A 15704-nucleotide genomic window follows, 5' to 3' on the forward strand; every position below is an offset into this window, starting at 1 on the left:
TTTTCTGTAATTTGATTATAAGTTGCCTTAGTATGTTTTTTGTTTTGATTTTTATTTTATATTGGAGTAGAGTTGATTAACAATGTTGTGTTAGTTTCAGGTGTACAGCAACGTGATTCAGTTATACATATAGATATATCTATTCTTTTTCAAACTCTTTTCCCATTTAGGTTATTGCAGAGTATTGAGCAGAGTTCCCTTGTGCTATACAGTAGGTCCTTGTTGGCTATCTGTTTTAAATATATAGTATGGTTTTCTTTATGTTTCTTCTGTGTGGAGTTCATTGAACTTCTTGTATATGTGTTTATAGTTTTTATCAGTTTTGGAAAATTTTTGACCTTTTTTTTCAAATATTTTTGTCCTCCTTTTGCCACTTTTCTGAAACCCCAGTTATGTGTACTGCTTGATATTGTCCCATTGGTCACTGGTGCTGCGTTTTATTTTTTTGGTCTTTTTCTTTTTTTTTCTCCCCCTGTGTGCTTTATTTCAGGTAGTTGTTTTGCTGTGTCTTCAAGTTCACACATCTTTTCTTTTGCAGAGTCTAATATGCTGTTAATCCCATCTGTGAATTTTTTATTTTAGATATTATAATTTTCATGTCTAGAAGTTACATTTGGCTAGTTTTTATATCTTCCCTCTTGCTCTTCATCATGTCCATGTTTTGTTATGGAGCATATTTCTAATAGCTGTTTTGATGTCCTCATCTCCTAATTCCATCATCTCTCTTATTTCTTGGTCTGTTTCTAATGATTGATTTTTAAATCCTGGTTGTGAGTCATTTTCCTGCTTTTTTTATTTTTTATTTTATTTATTTATTATTTTTGGCTGCATTGGGTCCTTGTTGCTATGCGCGGGCTTTCTCTAGTTGCGGCGAGCAGGAGCTTCTCTTCATTGCGGTGCAAGGCTTCTCATTGCGGTGCGTGGGCTTCTCATCGTGGTGGCTTCTCTTGTTGCAGACCATGGGCTCTAGGCTCACGGGCTTCAGTAGTTGTGGCACACGGGCTTAGTTGCTCTGCGGCACATGGGGTCTTCCCACACCAGGGCTCGAATCCGTGTCCCCTGCATTGGCAGGTGGATTCTTCACCACTGTGCCACCAGGGAAGCCCTCCTGCTTCTTTCAATGTCTGGTAGTTTTTGACTGGATGCTGGACATTGCATATCTTATGTTTGGGGGTGCTGCGTTTCATTCTATTCTTTTAAAGTGTGTTAAACTTTGTTTTGATGCTTACTTCAGTTACTTGTGATCAGTTGGATCCTTTCAAATCTTGCTTTTAAGCTTTATTAGGGTAGATATAGAATAGGCTGTAGCCTCATTACAAAGCAGTATCCTTTCCAGGACTCTACTAGATGCCCCTTTTATTAACAGGGTCTTTCTGCTCTGGCTAGTAGATCCACAAACTAGTCCCAGATGTCTGAAATCCAGGAATTGTTCAGCTTACTGCTTTCTGAGAGTTCTTTCCCTAGCCTCCACCCCACAGATGTAGATCATCCTGCAGAATATTCCAGTGACCTCCTCTGCAGATGCCCAGAATTCTCTCCGTATGCGGCTCCTTCCTCTTATATTTTGCTCTTCAAATTCTTACTGCCTCAGCCTCTCTGAACTCCAGTCTCTGTCTCATCAATTCAGCAAGATTATTAGGTTCTGTTTTAGTTTCCTTTCCCTGCTTTGCAGCTTGGGGATTTCCTTTAGGCAGTAAGTTCTGGCAGTTATAGGGCTCACCTTGTTTTGCTCTCTGAGATCATAGGTCTTCACTGCAGTTGTCCAGTGTCTGAAAAATTGTTTCATATATTTTGTCCAGTTTCCTAGTTTATGGTGGAAGGGCAGTTTCCTTACTAGTTAATCCTTCATATGCTGAAGCAGAAGTTCTGTATAAATTTTATACTTTGCAAATGTTTTAGAATAATCAGAAGAAATAAAGTCTGTCCTTTTACCTTTTAACCAGTTCACTCCATCTTCATACTCCCTCTTCTGGATTTGTATTTGCTATAGAAGAAATTGATTTCATGTTCTGTTGAAACTTTAATGCAATATATATTCTTAAGTTATTTGCAAGTGAGTGCATCTCAAAATACAGGTTCATGCTAGATTTTACAATTTCTCTTAATATGGTGGGGGGGGGGTGTGTGCATGTTTTTTCTGTTGTTTATTAACTAATTTCTGTCCCAAAGCTAAATGATCTTCGTTCTGAGCATTGCAGGTGAGACCTCTCTCTCTTACTCTCTTTCCACATACATATAGCCCTAACATCATTGGAGAGGCTAAGTGGCTTTTTGTTTAAGTTGCTTTGGGCTATTGATACAATTCTTGTTATTGTCACTTGTAACTTAACTCAATATTTGTTTCCTACTCTTATCTTTTTCACTTGAGTAATGCTAATGTAAAAATGTGTAACCACATAAACAGTGTTTGACTTGCCTGATTTCCCGCCCCCTACAGGTGGTATAGCTGTATGCTGGGAAAGAAATGCAGCCTGGCTCCTCTGAAGGAAGAACTTCGAATACAAGGGGTAAGGCTTTGTCTTTACTATTCTGGTGTATCCACTTTTGATGGTACTTGGAGTATAGGTAGAACTTTCCTTTATACCTAGAAGCTCTAAATGTGTTTTTTGTTTATTTTTGCTTGTTTATTTTTTAATGTTGTAATTTTGGGGCTAAAGGGAACTTTTTATAAATTATTAAAATAAGGCCTTCTTTGACCAATAAGAAAAGATGGGGAAAACAGGATGAGTAGAATGTCAGAGAGAAACCAGACATCAAAAAACCTGGTGTCTGCCTACCACTGACCCCACATCTGACTCCATTATAACTGCAGAAACTGAAGGTAAGGGGCTTGTTCCAGGTCACACGTCTAGTTCACACGTCTAGTTATCAACGAACAGCTGAAACCAGAACAATTTTCAGTCCGGTGTGCGATCTTCACCCCACTATGGTGTGACCCACACAAGTTCAGCCCCTTGCTTTTGTTTTGAAAAGCAGGTGACAAATACATACTTCCCCAACTCCCCTCCCAGTTTATGGTGTTTGGGCGTGAATAGGCAGGAGCAGGATGACTTTTCAGAGAAGGGGGTCAGATGTGGTTTCAGCGGTAGAACCAAGTTTCTGATTTCAGTTTTCTTTCTGACATTCTACTCATTCTATTTTCCCCACAACACCTTTTCTTTGTTAAAATTGTAACAGCTAGAAAGTAGTTCTGTTTTCTTTCCTAAAATCTGGTAGACAAAAGGGAGACTACATAGCTGTGTCTAGCTAGGCCTTAGAGGCTCTCTTTCCTAAACAAAAGAAAGCAAAAGAACATTTGAATCATTTTACCAGTGGTTCTCTGAAGGGCTGTGTTTTGAGTGTTTCATATATTGGACCTTCAGGCCAGAACTATAAATCCTCTCTCGTGTTTTATGGCAGGGAGAAAGCCCACAACTTTGTCGAGAGGTAATTTATTCATTGATTATTAGGCAGCTGTGCATAACTGTTTTGGGATGGTAGTGTTTGTTAACTGATAAAAAGGACGACCAACATATAATTTAACATGAGGCAGGAGCCAGAAACATAGTAGAATTACTAGAATGATGAGATGCTGTGTTTGCTGGTTTCAGGTTCCTAAAGTCACCTACACTGAATTCTGCCAAGGTCGGACAATGAGGTGGGCTTTGGCTTGGAGTTTTTATGATGATGTAACAGTACCAGTAAGTAGAGACCTTCCTTTAGCTTCTCTGAATTCCAGCACATGGTGGGTTTTAGTAGGTCATAAATGAACTAAATCTGTACTGTCCTGTTTTCCTGAAGTTTGCCCCAAATGCTTATGTCAGAATGGAAAGTGGAGGGGCTGCAATGGGGAAATGAGATGTTGGTCAAAGGTTATACTTCCAGTTGTAAGATGAATAAGTTCTTAGGATCTAATGTACAGCATGGTGACTATAGTTAACAATACTGTATTATATACCTTAAAGTTGCTAACAGAATAAATCTTGCATTCTCACCACAAAAAAAGAAGTAATTATGTGAGGTGAATTGAGGTGTTAACTAACCTTATTTGGTAGTCATTTCACAATATTTGTGCAACAAATCATCACAGTTGTACCTTAAACTTACACAATGATATATGCCATTTGTACCTCAATGAAGCTGGAGGAAAAAAAAAAAGAATGGAAAGTGGTTGTAAACCAGACATAGTCCTGGAAGCCTGACTGTGGTGACTGTGGAACCTTTCTCTGTGAGTTTGTGCACCTCATTGATTCTTACTCAGCAGACATAAATGAGTTGGAAATGCATCTTTTAGGAATTAAAAAATTCAGGTACAAAAATTTTGTGGGTATGATTATTTTGTTAGATATTCCTCAAGCACTGAAATTGAAGTCTGTTTATTTTCTATTAACACTGCTGTTTTCCTAGAGTAGCTATCTCCTGGGGTTCCTGGTGGATGTAGAAATTACCATTTGGGCTTGCAGGCTTTTGGTGTGTAAAACTTAGAGATCATTCCAATGAAGGGTTCTGTCTCGGCTTTAAGGTTAGCACTGGAATACTAATGAGTTTTGAAGCTGGGTGATAGTTCATTACCCTATTTTGTCTACTTTGCATGTACTTGAGCTTGAACATTCTTCCGCAATAGAACGTTTTAAAACATGATTTGTTCCACAGAATTCTCTTTGTCCTCTGTGTTGCTATATGCAAAAGAAAAACGGTTCTGAACTAGTTAGACCGAACAATTTTTCTGGGCCGTGCTAAGAGGTGGTAATAGAATAGCATCTGTTTGTTCTCACATTTCCCTTGGAAGAATGATTGACTTACTGTTGCCTGGAGCTGTCCGCCTTAATGTTCATGCACACGTTGCTCAGCGTGGGCTGCTTCTTCCCACAGTGTTTACGGAGGCCTAGTACCTGGTCCTTGCTGTCTCTAATCCCCTGTCCACACCACAGGCTTGTTCTGGGTGCTCCTCTCCCAAGGTCTTGGCCACGCTTGGTCTCCAGAGCCTCTCTTAAATGTTGCTGTGTCTATGAGGCCCTTTCCTTCTCCCATAGGGCAGAGGAGTAGAGACATGTGCAGAAGTACAAGGGGATGATTTGCAGATGTTTCTGAATACATGAGCTCAGATTTGAAACAGCCTTTCCTTCCTGTGCTCTGCAGCTAGGTGTGCTGCTGGATTGAAATAAGTTTCCCAGTCAAGTCTGATTGGCCTGCCTGATGGAAGCCTAGACTTGCCTCTGTGCCATGCAGTAGGGTATCTAGAGATTTGTGTTTGAAATTCTCACTGGTTAAAAAAGATGGTTCTGCTTTTTTTTTTTTTTTTTTTTTTTTTTTTTTTTTTTTTTTTTTATGCGTTACGCGGGCCTCTCACTGTTGTGGCCTCTCCCGTTGCGGAGGACAGGCTCCGGACGCGCAGGCTCAGCGGCCATGGCTCACGGGCCCAGCCGCTCTGCGGCATGTGGGATCCTCCCAGACCGGGGCACGAACCCGTGTCCCCTGCATCGGCAGGCGGACTCTTCAACCACTGCGCCACCAGGGAAGCCCTTTTTTTTTTTTTTTGATTCTGCTTTTTTGACCTCCCTGAGGGATTATCCTTTCTGTTGTCTTCTAGAACAGTAGGGCTTTCCCACCAAATGGTTAAAATCATTAGTAATGTCCTAGCTTATCCCTGTGCAGACACTAACAGCTGCAGGAAAATGGAACTGCACCTGTTTCCAAATGCTTCCTGTTTAACCTGCTTTCTGCACTTGTTGGTACCACAGGCAGAAGAGCTGATAATGAGCTCTGGCACTCTTCAGGCCATCTCAGGGACCAGCATCACCCTTGCCCTCTTGGATTAGTAGCTATTTCAGATCAGAGTATCAAAGAGTACTACGTTTCTGTGTAGCAAAATCAGCTTACTTTATTTGCTCCCTCCCTCCCTGTCTTTTAGGCCATCCTTGAGCCCTGTTCATAGTTTCAGCCATCAAAGGATGCCTCTTGCTGAGGGCTTCAGGTTTCTCCCATGCCAGAGTACTCATCCCTCCCCACCACTACCCCCAACCCAAAGTTGTTAATAATGCACTCCCAAGTGTTCCATTAGGTACACTTAAACTGCTACAGGGGAAATGGCAATTTCTGATTTGTGGTAACCCAGCAACAGTTTCTTAGCACTGGTGCCCTTGATCAGCATCTGCTTTCCCAGGGGTAGTCCCAAGGCACTCGGGACGTTTTTAGTGGACTGTCCTCTTGGTTCACCTTCCCTCTACCTGGACCTCTCTCACTCCTTGCTTTTTGAAATGGTCCCTTCATTTCCTCCCCCTTGCTCCTGCTGGTGGTGGGGAGGGAGGAGGATATGCTGCTTTAGGTGAGGAGAGGAAGCCAAGGACTAGAGCTAGTTAAGCAGAAGTATTGACCTACTTCCGCATCCCACCCCCACTCCCGCCTTTTTAGGGTAAATGTGCAAGTTACTATGGCAACTTCTGTTTTCACTTATCTCAGGCCTACTGACTCGTTTCTGTTGGTGCTGAATGCTGAAAAATTCCAATTCACTTTTGATTCAGGTGCCCACACTAAGCCCATTGCTCTTGTCTGGATTTATTTTAACAGCAAAAAGACGAGTCCTAGTGTTGATAGAATTTTGTACATTCATTTTTGACTGATGACAAATATAAGGAAACATATTGTAAGGATGGTTCTTTACAGAATTTTAACAAGCCACTTATAATGCCTCTTTGTCCGAGCTTCTCCTCTAATTGCTCAAGGCATTATTTTAGGTTTGCTTTGCTTTGCTTTCAGACGTTTGACACTTGTTAAAAGAAAAAGAGAAAATAATGTAGCCATAGTAAATTGTGCACTCTTGGTCTGAGCATTGCCCAGGAACTCTGGTTTTAAAAAATGACCTCCCTGGGTTCAAGACATTTCCTTTGAGCCTGGGTCTTTCCTGTCTAGGGAGTAATAACTAGAGGGCTTTTTGGAGAACAAATGGAGGGAAGGGGTCAAATTAATTATGTAACCTTGTTAGTGTCAGAGTGGGGGTCCTCTGATAGTGCTCCACTTCTATTCCACAGGTTCTCAAACTAATTCTAGGTAGAGGAGGGATTCCGTGTTGGTGCCCAGGGGATGACAGTTGGGGGCAGATGTAAGGCTCATACTTCAGGGCTGTCTCTCATTTTAACCAGAGCTGATCTGCTTTTGTCAGTATTATGTATTAATTTTATTTATTGAAAGGATTCTGCTTTTAAGACATGGTTAGAAAACCAGTACTCTACCAGACTGTATATTATGCTGTAAAACAGATGTGATGGTTAGGGAGCTGAGCTCTTGAACAAAACCCAAGCTAAGGCTCCTCCTCTTAATTACTTTTCTTATTAAGTGTGATGTTCATTGTGATAATACCGAAGAAATAAGATACCATTTTCTGTACCTTATGATGATCAGTTGTATGGGAGAGAAAAACATGTGAAGTATTGATACAGAATTTTATATATGAGTAAGTAATGAAATGAATGGTAGGGACCAGAATGGTGTGGAATTAGGGAGTTCAGAAAAGGAAATGGTTCAGGCTGGGCTAGCGTGGGGGACTTCACGGAGGAGGAATTGTCAGTGTCTGACTCATAGTTGGTGCTTGGTAAGTATTTGTTGAATGTTAAAAGGAATGATGTAGGACTTCTACTAAGGAGCAGCATTGCAAGCAGGACGTTAATAGGTATAGTAGATTTAAAGCAGTGGATATAGTGCTTCAAATTGTGATGTGAATGCTTCGCACACATTATGTCATTTTATTTAAACCTGACAAGTTGAATACGTGGTATTATCCCCACTTCCTAGGTGAGGAAATTGGAGGCTCTAAAAAGTCAGGTTGGAGCCCAGATTAGTCTGATTTCACAGCCTAAGCTCCTACTCACTGTACTGCCAAAGGACTGCCTTTTATTCCAGCCTAGCCATGTATTAACCTACTTAGGCAACCCTTCATCACCTTGCTTATAGGCCATCCCAACAGCCTTCCATGTAACAGTCACTTGGATTCATCCTAAACTCACCATTCAAAGAATGTATAGCTCCTCAGTTGCTCCTTGGGCCTCCCAAATCTGTCTTTGACTTTCCCTTCCATCCTAATTGTTCCCTGTTTTCCTGACTGTACTGTCTTCTATGATATTAGAAGTTCCACAGTCTTTTCACGATGCCAGAGTCATAACTGACTTTGTACAGCCTTTGCTCACAGCCCTTTCTCTGATCCATCCTGTGAACTTCCCTCCACTGCAGCCCAGCTCAATTCCCGCTTCTGCATAAAGCCTTCTTAACCATGCAGCCCATAGAAATCTCTCTGGACTTATCTCTTTCAGTCATTTATATTCTGCATGAACTTCCTTGTGACCTAGTAGTTTGTATTGGTATTCTGTTTAACTGTGGCATGGTGGATGACACCAAAACTATTGCATAGTGTATAGAAAAAGCCTTTTGCGTGCTGGCTCCTGTCTAGCTTTATGTTGAGCAGGTTACTTTTCTAAGTTTCAGTTTCCTCATCTATAAGATGGGGGTAATAATAGTACCTACCACATAGGGTTTTGAGGATTAAATATAATTAACACAGTGCCTGGTATATAGTAAATGCTCAGTAAAATATATTGTATTGTCATTCCCCACCATTCCTTCTCACCCACCTCCATATTTGATGCCCCAGTAATGTTGAGCTTCTGCTCTCTGATCCCTCTCCAGGAGATTACTCTCTGACCATCAGACTCCCATCTATCAAGTTAGTTCAGATACTGCCACCTGTGAAGTTTGCCCTCACTCTTCCTAAATTGATATTGGGATTCTGCTCCTGTGTTCACTCTTTGTCCATATTGTGTCTTCTACATGGCATCAACCTAGTATAGTGTCTGGTCCTCAAATAATAATTATTAAATAAATGAAAATGAAGGAATAAATGATGTGGTACAGTGATTCTCAGACTTTTCCACTGAAGTATCAGCTATAGGAGGAAATGTTTTCTGACAAATCCCTGGGCATCAAGGTGACAATAAAGAATTTCCCAGGAAGCACTCTGTGCTCTTGAAGTCTCTTCTTTTCTCTTTAATATGCATTTGAATTTTGTATTGTATTCCATAATATATATCTTTGTTTTTGGTTTTTGAAGTTAAATAATTTTAATATTGAGTCGATTGACAGTCTAGGAAGACACCTAGTGTTTACCTATCAATCACCTACGTTGACTGTTGACAGCTCATGGCTATTCTTGTTTCATCTGTATTCCATATACTCCTTCCCCCTGCCCTGACGATTCTGAAGCAAATCTCAGACAGTATATTATCCATAACCATTTTCATATTTATCTGTAAAAGGTAAAGATTCTTTAAAAAAAAACATAACCACAATAATTTATAATTCCTTCATGTTGGCTGTATAGTTGATCAAATTTTTCTTACTGTCTCAGATGTTTTAAAGTTTGTCAAACTAGAGTCTTACTAAGTTTTATGTGTTGCAGTTGATAGATATATCCTTTGAATTGCTTTTAGTATGGTTGTCCACCCCCTCTTTCCCCCTTCTGTCACCCACTCCCTTGTAATTTATTTGTTAAAGAAAATGGGATATTTGTCCTGTAGAGTTTTTTATATCTGGATTTTTCTGAGTGCATCTTCGTGGTGTTAATATGTTCCTCAGACCCTGTCTTTCCTATAAGTTGGCAGTTAGAGCCAGAGGCATGATCAGATATTGTACAGTTTTGATGGGGGGTGGGGGGGAGACTGCTTTCTAGGTGGTGTGTGGTATGCTTCAGAACTTCCATCAGGAGGCACATAATGTTTGCTGTTGTCTTCTTACAATGTGAGCAGTCATTGATGATCATTGCCTGGATCCATTAATTCATCTAGAGTTGCAGAATGTTGATATTCCGATTCTATTACTCCTTCTTTATTGCTAAAGTACTTATAAAGAGAAACTTCCCCTTATCAACTATTTGGTTACGTTGAGGTACAGTTCATCTGGTAAAGGCAGGATAAATGCTTGATTATTTTGCTTTACTTTTCAGTTTTAAGAATAATGAGTTAGTGGCTCCCTAGCATCTCCCAGAAGTGACCAAAGACGGTGGTTTAGGTTTTGTTTTTAGACTATTATGAACTCATGGATTTACACTTTCAGTATTTTTCAGTCTGTTACACTTATTATCTTTATTGATACACAGATTATGTCCCATCTTTGCCCATGGAGCGTTTATTCAAGTTGGATGCTGAGTCGTCTTATCATACTAGTGTCTTGGGTAGTAGCTCCCTTCCTGTCTAGTATGACAGGTTGCTCCCCCCAAAAATACGTTTTTTTTCTTCCCCAGAGCTGGCAGCAACTATTTTTCGATTTTGTTTTTAAAGTTAAAATACATCCTAGTTCCGACTTTCTATTTAGTTTCTACTTAACTTCACCAATTGTCTATCTATATCTCCCGTTCAAAAATTCCATGCCAAAAATCTCAGTCCTTGACCATAATTAATTACTCATTTGTTTTGGCCCATGATACACCACGGCAGTCTCAAAGTTAACATCACCAAATGATTTGTGAAAATAGCTTTTTTTTTTTTTTTCATTCTTTTGTCCTTGGGGACTGTCTCATGATGGATTTTAAAGTCATTTGGAATGTTTCCTTTTTGTGGGTTTATGCCACCAGTCCGTACACAGTTACGTTCATTTGTTTCATTCTACTTTATATTTTTAGGGATTGCCTCTTTTTGTACTATTTAATTTTGTTTTGTAATTGTAAAAGATATTTACCCATGGTTTCAAAATCAAATATTGAAAAGGATATAGTTAGAAGTCTAGCTTCTTTCTCTTGTCTCTTTCACCCCAATCAATCCCTCTTCTCCTTGGGTTACTATTTAAACGATTTTATAATTCATCCTTCCATTGTTTTTTGTTTGGTTGTTTTAGTATAAAGAAACACACATGTAGTTATAGCCACCCCTTCTTAGATAGGTAGCATTCTACATAAACTTTTCTTCCCCTTGATTTTTTACTTTTTATTGTTTTTGAATATATCTAGGAATGATTACAGGGACATTTTAGAAACAGTAACCTGGCAGATTAGGTAACAACAGAAATGCCACTGGGCTGTTAATAAGGAAGCCGCACTTTTAGACAACAAAATATTTTGTCCACTTCATGGCAGCAGAGCTGATACACATTTGAGTAAGGCAAGATGGTCTGACTGTCCTTCCCAGCGCACCTCCTGTGTGTATTCCAGCCAGGTGTCAGTGTTGGCTGCTTGGCTTTGTTTCTCCATAAATGACAGCCTGTGCTGAATAACAGCTTACAGACATTCTGCTTGTTCCTGGAGGACCTGGGGCAGTAGCCATTCAGAGTATGGTAGAGCAGGGAGGACCCCAGTGCAGTAGCCAAGAGCACTCCTTTCCCCTCCAGACCATTCTGGAAGCTGCTTTGTCTAAACGAGGAGGCTGTGACTTCATGCTCAGCAGATCTTAGTGAATGACTCCCTTTTCCTGCAGATACGAGGGAGCTCTTAAAGCTTTCATGCAGCCTGTGGCTTCATTGGAAGTTTCTGCCTTAGCTGTAGTTAACAGCAGAGCTTCAGCAGCATAGCAGATGCTACACGGGATTGCGTCAGGTTACACCTAATTTGAAAGTCTCCTAATTGTACCACTGAGATCTAGAAATTAATATAAGAGTGATGATTTAAGAAATTTAAAGACGGCTCTGCTAGGTAAAGCATATTTTAAAAATTTAAGAACTGTTTTTGTCCAATTTATGGTTTCAGTATAGTAACACTTGACGCTCCTCCCCCTGTTGATTTTTATTCATTGAATCCTTGCAGTTCAAGCAATACAAAACCTGTATCCGCTGCGGGACTTACAGCTCCCCAGCAAACGTCTTTCACATTGTAATTTCAGCTGGGCAATGCAGTAGTTCATCTTCTAATCCAAAACCAGTTGTAAATTCACTTTCTGAGTCTTTGCACTAAACTGAATTAACCATTGTAAATTATTGATTTTTAAATTTATGCTTTAAAATGTTGAATTATTTATGTTACTTTGTCTTGTAAACTATATTATGACAGTTTGAGTGTAGAACTCTTCATTGAAAATATTTGTGGTTTGAGATTTAAAAGCATATTAGCAAATTAAGATCATCTCAATTAGGGAAAAACAGATAGCTTCTACTTACTGGTGTTGTAACAGGGTATATATACAGTTACCTACTGTTGAACCTGTGGAGTTGAATTTAACTGTTAATTTCTTTAAGACCTGCTCCTGTATTTTACTCTGGCCCTGCCTACTAAGAATTTACAGTACGAACGAGAAAGGGAGAGGAATGATTGCTGTAAGCCAGGCTTAAGTTAATCTTTAATCATTTAAAAACTTTGAGAATTTCTAAAGTATAAATTATCTGTCTCTTTGAGTGCCTACCTAGTTTCTATAATAGAGTAAAACTAAAACAATCCTGAGAATATGTGTGTGTATTAAAACAATTCACTAAAAATCTTCAGAAATACCAGATTTGTTGATTGACCATTGTATATGGAACACTGGAGCCAGGATGCAAGGTAAAGGAGCAATATATGAGATAGAGAAGGTTACATTTTAGTACTGGTGTAAGAAGACAATAAACTGTTTTGTTGTTTCTGACTCCCTTGGAACTTGTAAAGTGGATCCTTGATAGAGCTCTTGTTAAGTTTGGGGAGGATGCATTTTTCTCCTTTAGTTCTAGAAATGATGATGAGTCCATTCTTACTTTTGGAGAAGAATAGTGCAGGAAATGAGAAACACAGCAATATCTTCACTTTGCTGGTTGGAATTTGTGAGCACAAATGATTACCACCTCTGTCAGAAGAGAGATGGGGCGTTATCCTTCTAGCCATATTTGTAGATGACCTTTAGTGTGCTGTCAGGGATGGCCCTGTGACGGTGACCTTTCCATGTTAACAGCCTTGGATGTCAGGAAGTGGAAAGGGAATCTGATTCTTCTCCCCCATCCTCCTCCTACAACACCACCATCTTTTTTCACCCCCAGCTTAATAATCATATCTTAAGCTCCTCTTAGTGCAAAGTGTTAGGCTGTCCGTAATTGTAGAAATTATGTTTCTTATGCTGGGTGATTGAGTAATAACAATACTACTATCTTAATGTCAACATAAATTTGTCTCATCTTGTCTGAAACATTAACTGAGCAAGTTCAGACTCAGGGCTTAGAGTCCACCATTCATTTCTCAAGAGCAGGTTTCTGACTCACACACACACCCTTTGTTTTTGGTCCTTTTCTTCTAAGCTTGTTTTCTATTGTTCTTTAATTTCCATTTTTTATTAGTTAGTATCTGGTGTAAAGGGAAAATGTAGATTGTTTCTAAGAAATACCATCTAAAAGTTTTCTAGCATAGAATAAACTGGATATTTTGTTGTGTATGTGTGGGGTAGGGAGTTACTGGTTAGTTCCTATAAGGCCTCACCCAGTAACTGGACCTGACTATGTTGTGTATATGGACGTGCTCTGTCACTGTTTCCAGGCAGAACTGGAGTTAGCAGCACAATTATCAGAGGCCTTTCTTTAGGAGAAGATCTTCAAAGCTGACTAGGTGTTTTCTTTTTTTGAGCCTTTCTTCTTATAATCCTGCTCATTTTGACCCATTTAACCTTAGAATTAGCTTAATTTTTTTTAAGCTTTGATAAAAGTTGTCTACAAGTCTGTCTCTTAAAGTATCCATAATATATCTGGTATTAGCTGAGTCATTTTTAAAAATTTAGCAAGTTTTTACTTTAAAGAAATAAACTTTAAATACAGCAGTGTCACTTGGTTTTTAAAATGGAACTTGAGTCCCTCTAGTGGGTAGAGTGTAAATCACTTTCCAAGCTTGAAATTTAAAGAAAGACGACAACCTTGAGTTATGTGGAACCGGCTTTCAAATCCGCTGTTCTCTTCGGTGCTGGTGTCCCCTCTCCCCAGCTGAGAGGCAGTGCTTAGCTAGCCACTGGCTTGGCCCTAATGTTAACCAAGATTCAGCGTCCTTTTCCGCCCATGTAATTCTGATGGCCCTGGTCATTCCTAGCATGTGATCTCCCAAACTGTGGCTCACCAGCTGCTTTCTTTCAAGCCTTGGCAAGTATAAACTCAGGCTACAAGGTGGTGATTTTAAGCCATGCATTTCTTTATAGAAAATAACACAATGCCCTTGGGGTCCTTGAGGTGCCATGAAAGAAATACTTGCACAGGCCTGTTTTGGGCACAACAGGTAGATTAAGGACCTTTAGTAAGTGAAGGAGTTACTTACTGATAGCCAGAACACAGACAGCATGGTATGGCAGAAAAGAACCTGGCTTTGGGGTTCAAATCCTAACTTGACAAATACTAACTGTGCGACCTGGAGCTGATTACATAGGCTCTCTGTATCTTAGTTTTTCCCTTCTGTAAAATGGGGAGATGATAAACCCATTTTGCAGGGTTGTTTTGAGTATTAAACATAAAGATGCAAAGGCCTTTGTGTTTTTAGTGCTCTGTGATTGGTAGCAGAGGTCATGGTTATTTCCCAAGCTGAATTCATTATAAGGCATGAGATTTAGTTATTTGGATAACCTTCCCTCTTCTCCCATGCCTTCTTTTTCTTTCAGTCACCACCAAGTAAGCGAAGAAAATTAGAGAAGCCAAGGAAACCCATTACGTTTGTAGTATTGGAATCTGTGATGAAAGAATTATCCCTCAAATCATCGTCTTTGGGCTCTGAGACAGTGGAAGGCATAGTAGTTGTGACAACATGGATTGAAAAAATTCTCACCGATCTTAAGGTACCTGGCTAATAAGCACATTGAAGAAGTACTTATAATAATCTCTCTTTTTTTCTTTTATTTTTTCTTCTATTTTTTAATTTTTAAAAAGTTTATTTATCTGTGGCTGCATTAGGTCTTCATTGCTGTGCGCGGGGCTCTTTCTAGTTGCGGGAAGCAGGGGCTACTCTTTGCTGCGGTGTGCGGACTTCTCATTACAGTGGCTTCTCTTGTTGCGGAGCATGGGCTCTAGGTGTGCGGACTTCAGTAGTTGTGGCACGCAGGCCTCAGTAGTTGTGGCTCGTTGGGCTCTAGAGCACAGGCTCAGCAGTTGTGGCGCACGGGCTTAGTTGCTCCACGGCATGTGGGACCTTCCTGGACCAGGGCTCGAACACGTGTCCCCTGCATTGGCAGGCAGATCTTTAACCACTGTGCCACCAGGGAAGCCCTCTTTTTCTTTTTTAAAAAGAAAGTTCTAAGGAGTTTTCAGAGGGGAAAAGTGATTTCCTATATAAATTCTGTTTTTTCCTCCAAACAGGTCCAGCATAAACGAGTTCCCTGTGGAAAGGAGGAAATTAGCCTTTTCCTAACAGCCATAGAAAACTCCTGGATTCACTTAAGGAGGAAGAAAAGGGACCGAGTGAGACAACTGAGAGAAGTTCCCCGAGCTCCCAAGAACGTCATCCAAGCCTTGGAAGAGAAAAGGTCCCCCGCTAAAGAGTCTGGCAAGAACCAAGACTTGGCTCAGGGTCCCCAGGAGAGTGCTCTGTGTGGGCCTGCTCTACAGGAAGGCGAGTCTGCCACTGTGGAGGGCCATGGCCCAAACCAGGACTCGCTTTCCCAGGAGGAAAACCCAGAACCCATGGAGGATGAAAGGAGTGAGGAAAAGGGAGAGATGGAGGTTTGGGAAAGTTGTAAAGGCTCCAGTAATGGAGCCCAGGACCAAGAGGCTTCTGAGCAATTCAGCAACCCAGTGTCTGAAAAAGGGAACCATCTCCAAAGAGTGGCTGA

General features: G+C 40.3%; 1 protein-coding gene across 1 annotated transcript in view; it reads left to right on the forward strand.

The window, feature by feature from the left end:
- The window catches only part of METTL16 (methyltransferase like 16), a 64065-nt gene that overhangs the window by 39713 nt on the left and 8648 nt on the right, over nt 1–15704 (forward strand). The window contains 4 exon segments of the mRNA XM_032616250.1: nt 2438–2507; nt 3591–3680; nt 14541–14714; nt 15232–15703. Coding sequence (XP_032472141.1) covers nt 2438–2507; nt 3591–3680; nt 14541–14714; nt 15232–15703 — 806 coding nt within the window.

This window comes from Phocoena sinus, chromosome 20 (assembly GCF_008692025.1).
Source record: "Phocoena sinus isolate mPhoSin1 chromosome 20, mPhoSin1.pri, whole genome shotgun sequence".
In the NCBI taxonomy this organism is placed as follows: domain Eukaryota; kingdom Metazoa; phylum Chordata; class Mammalia; order Artiodactyla; family Phocoenidae; genus Phocoena; species Phocoena sinus.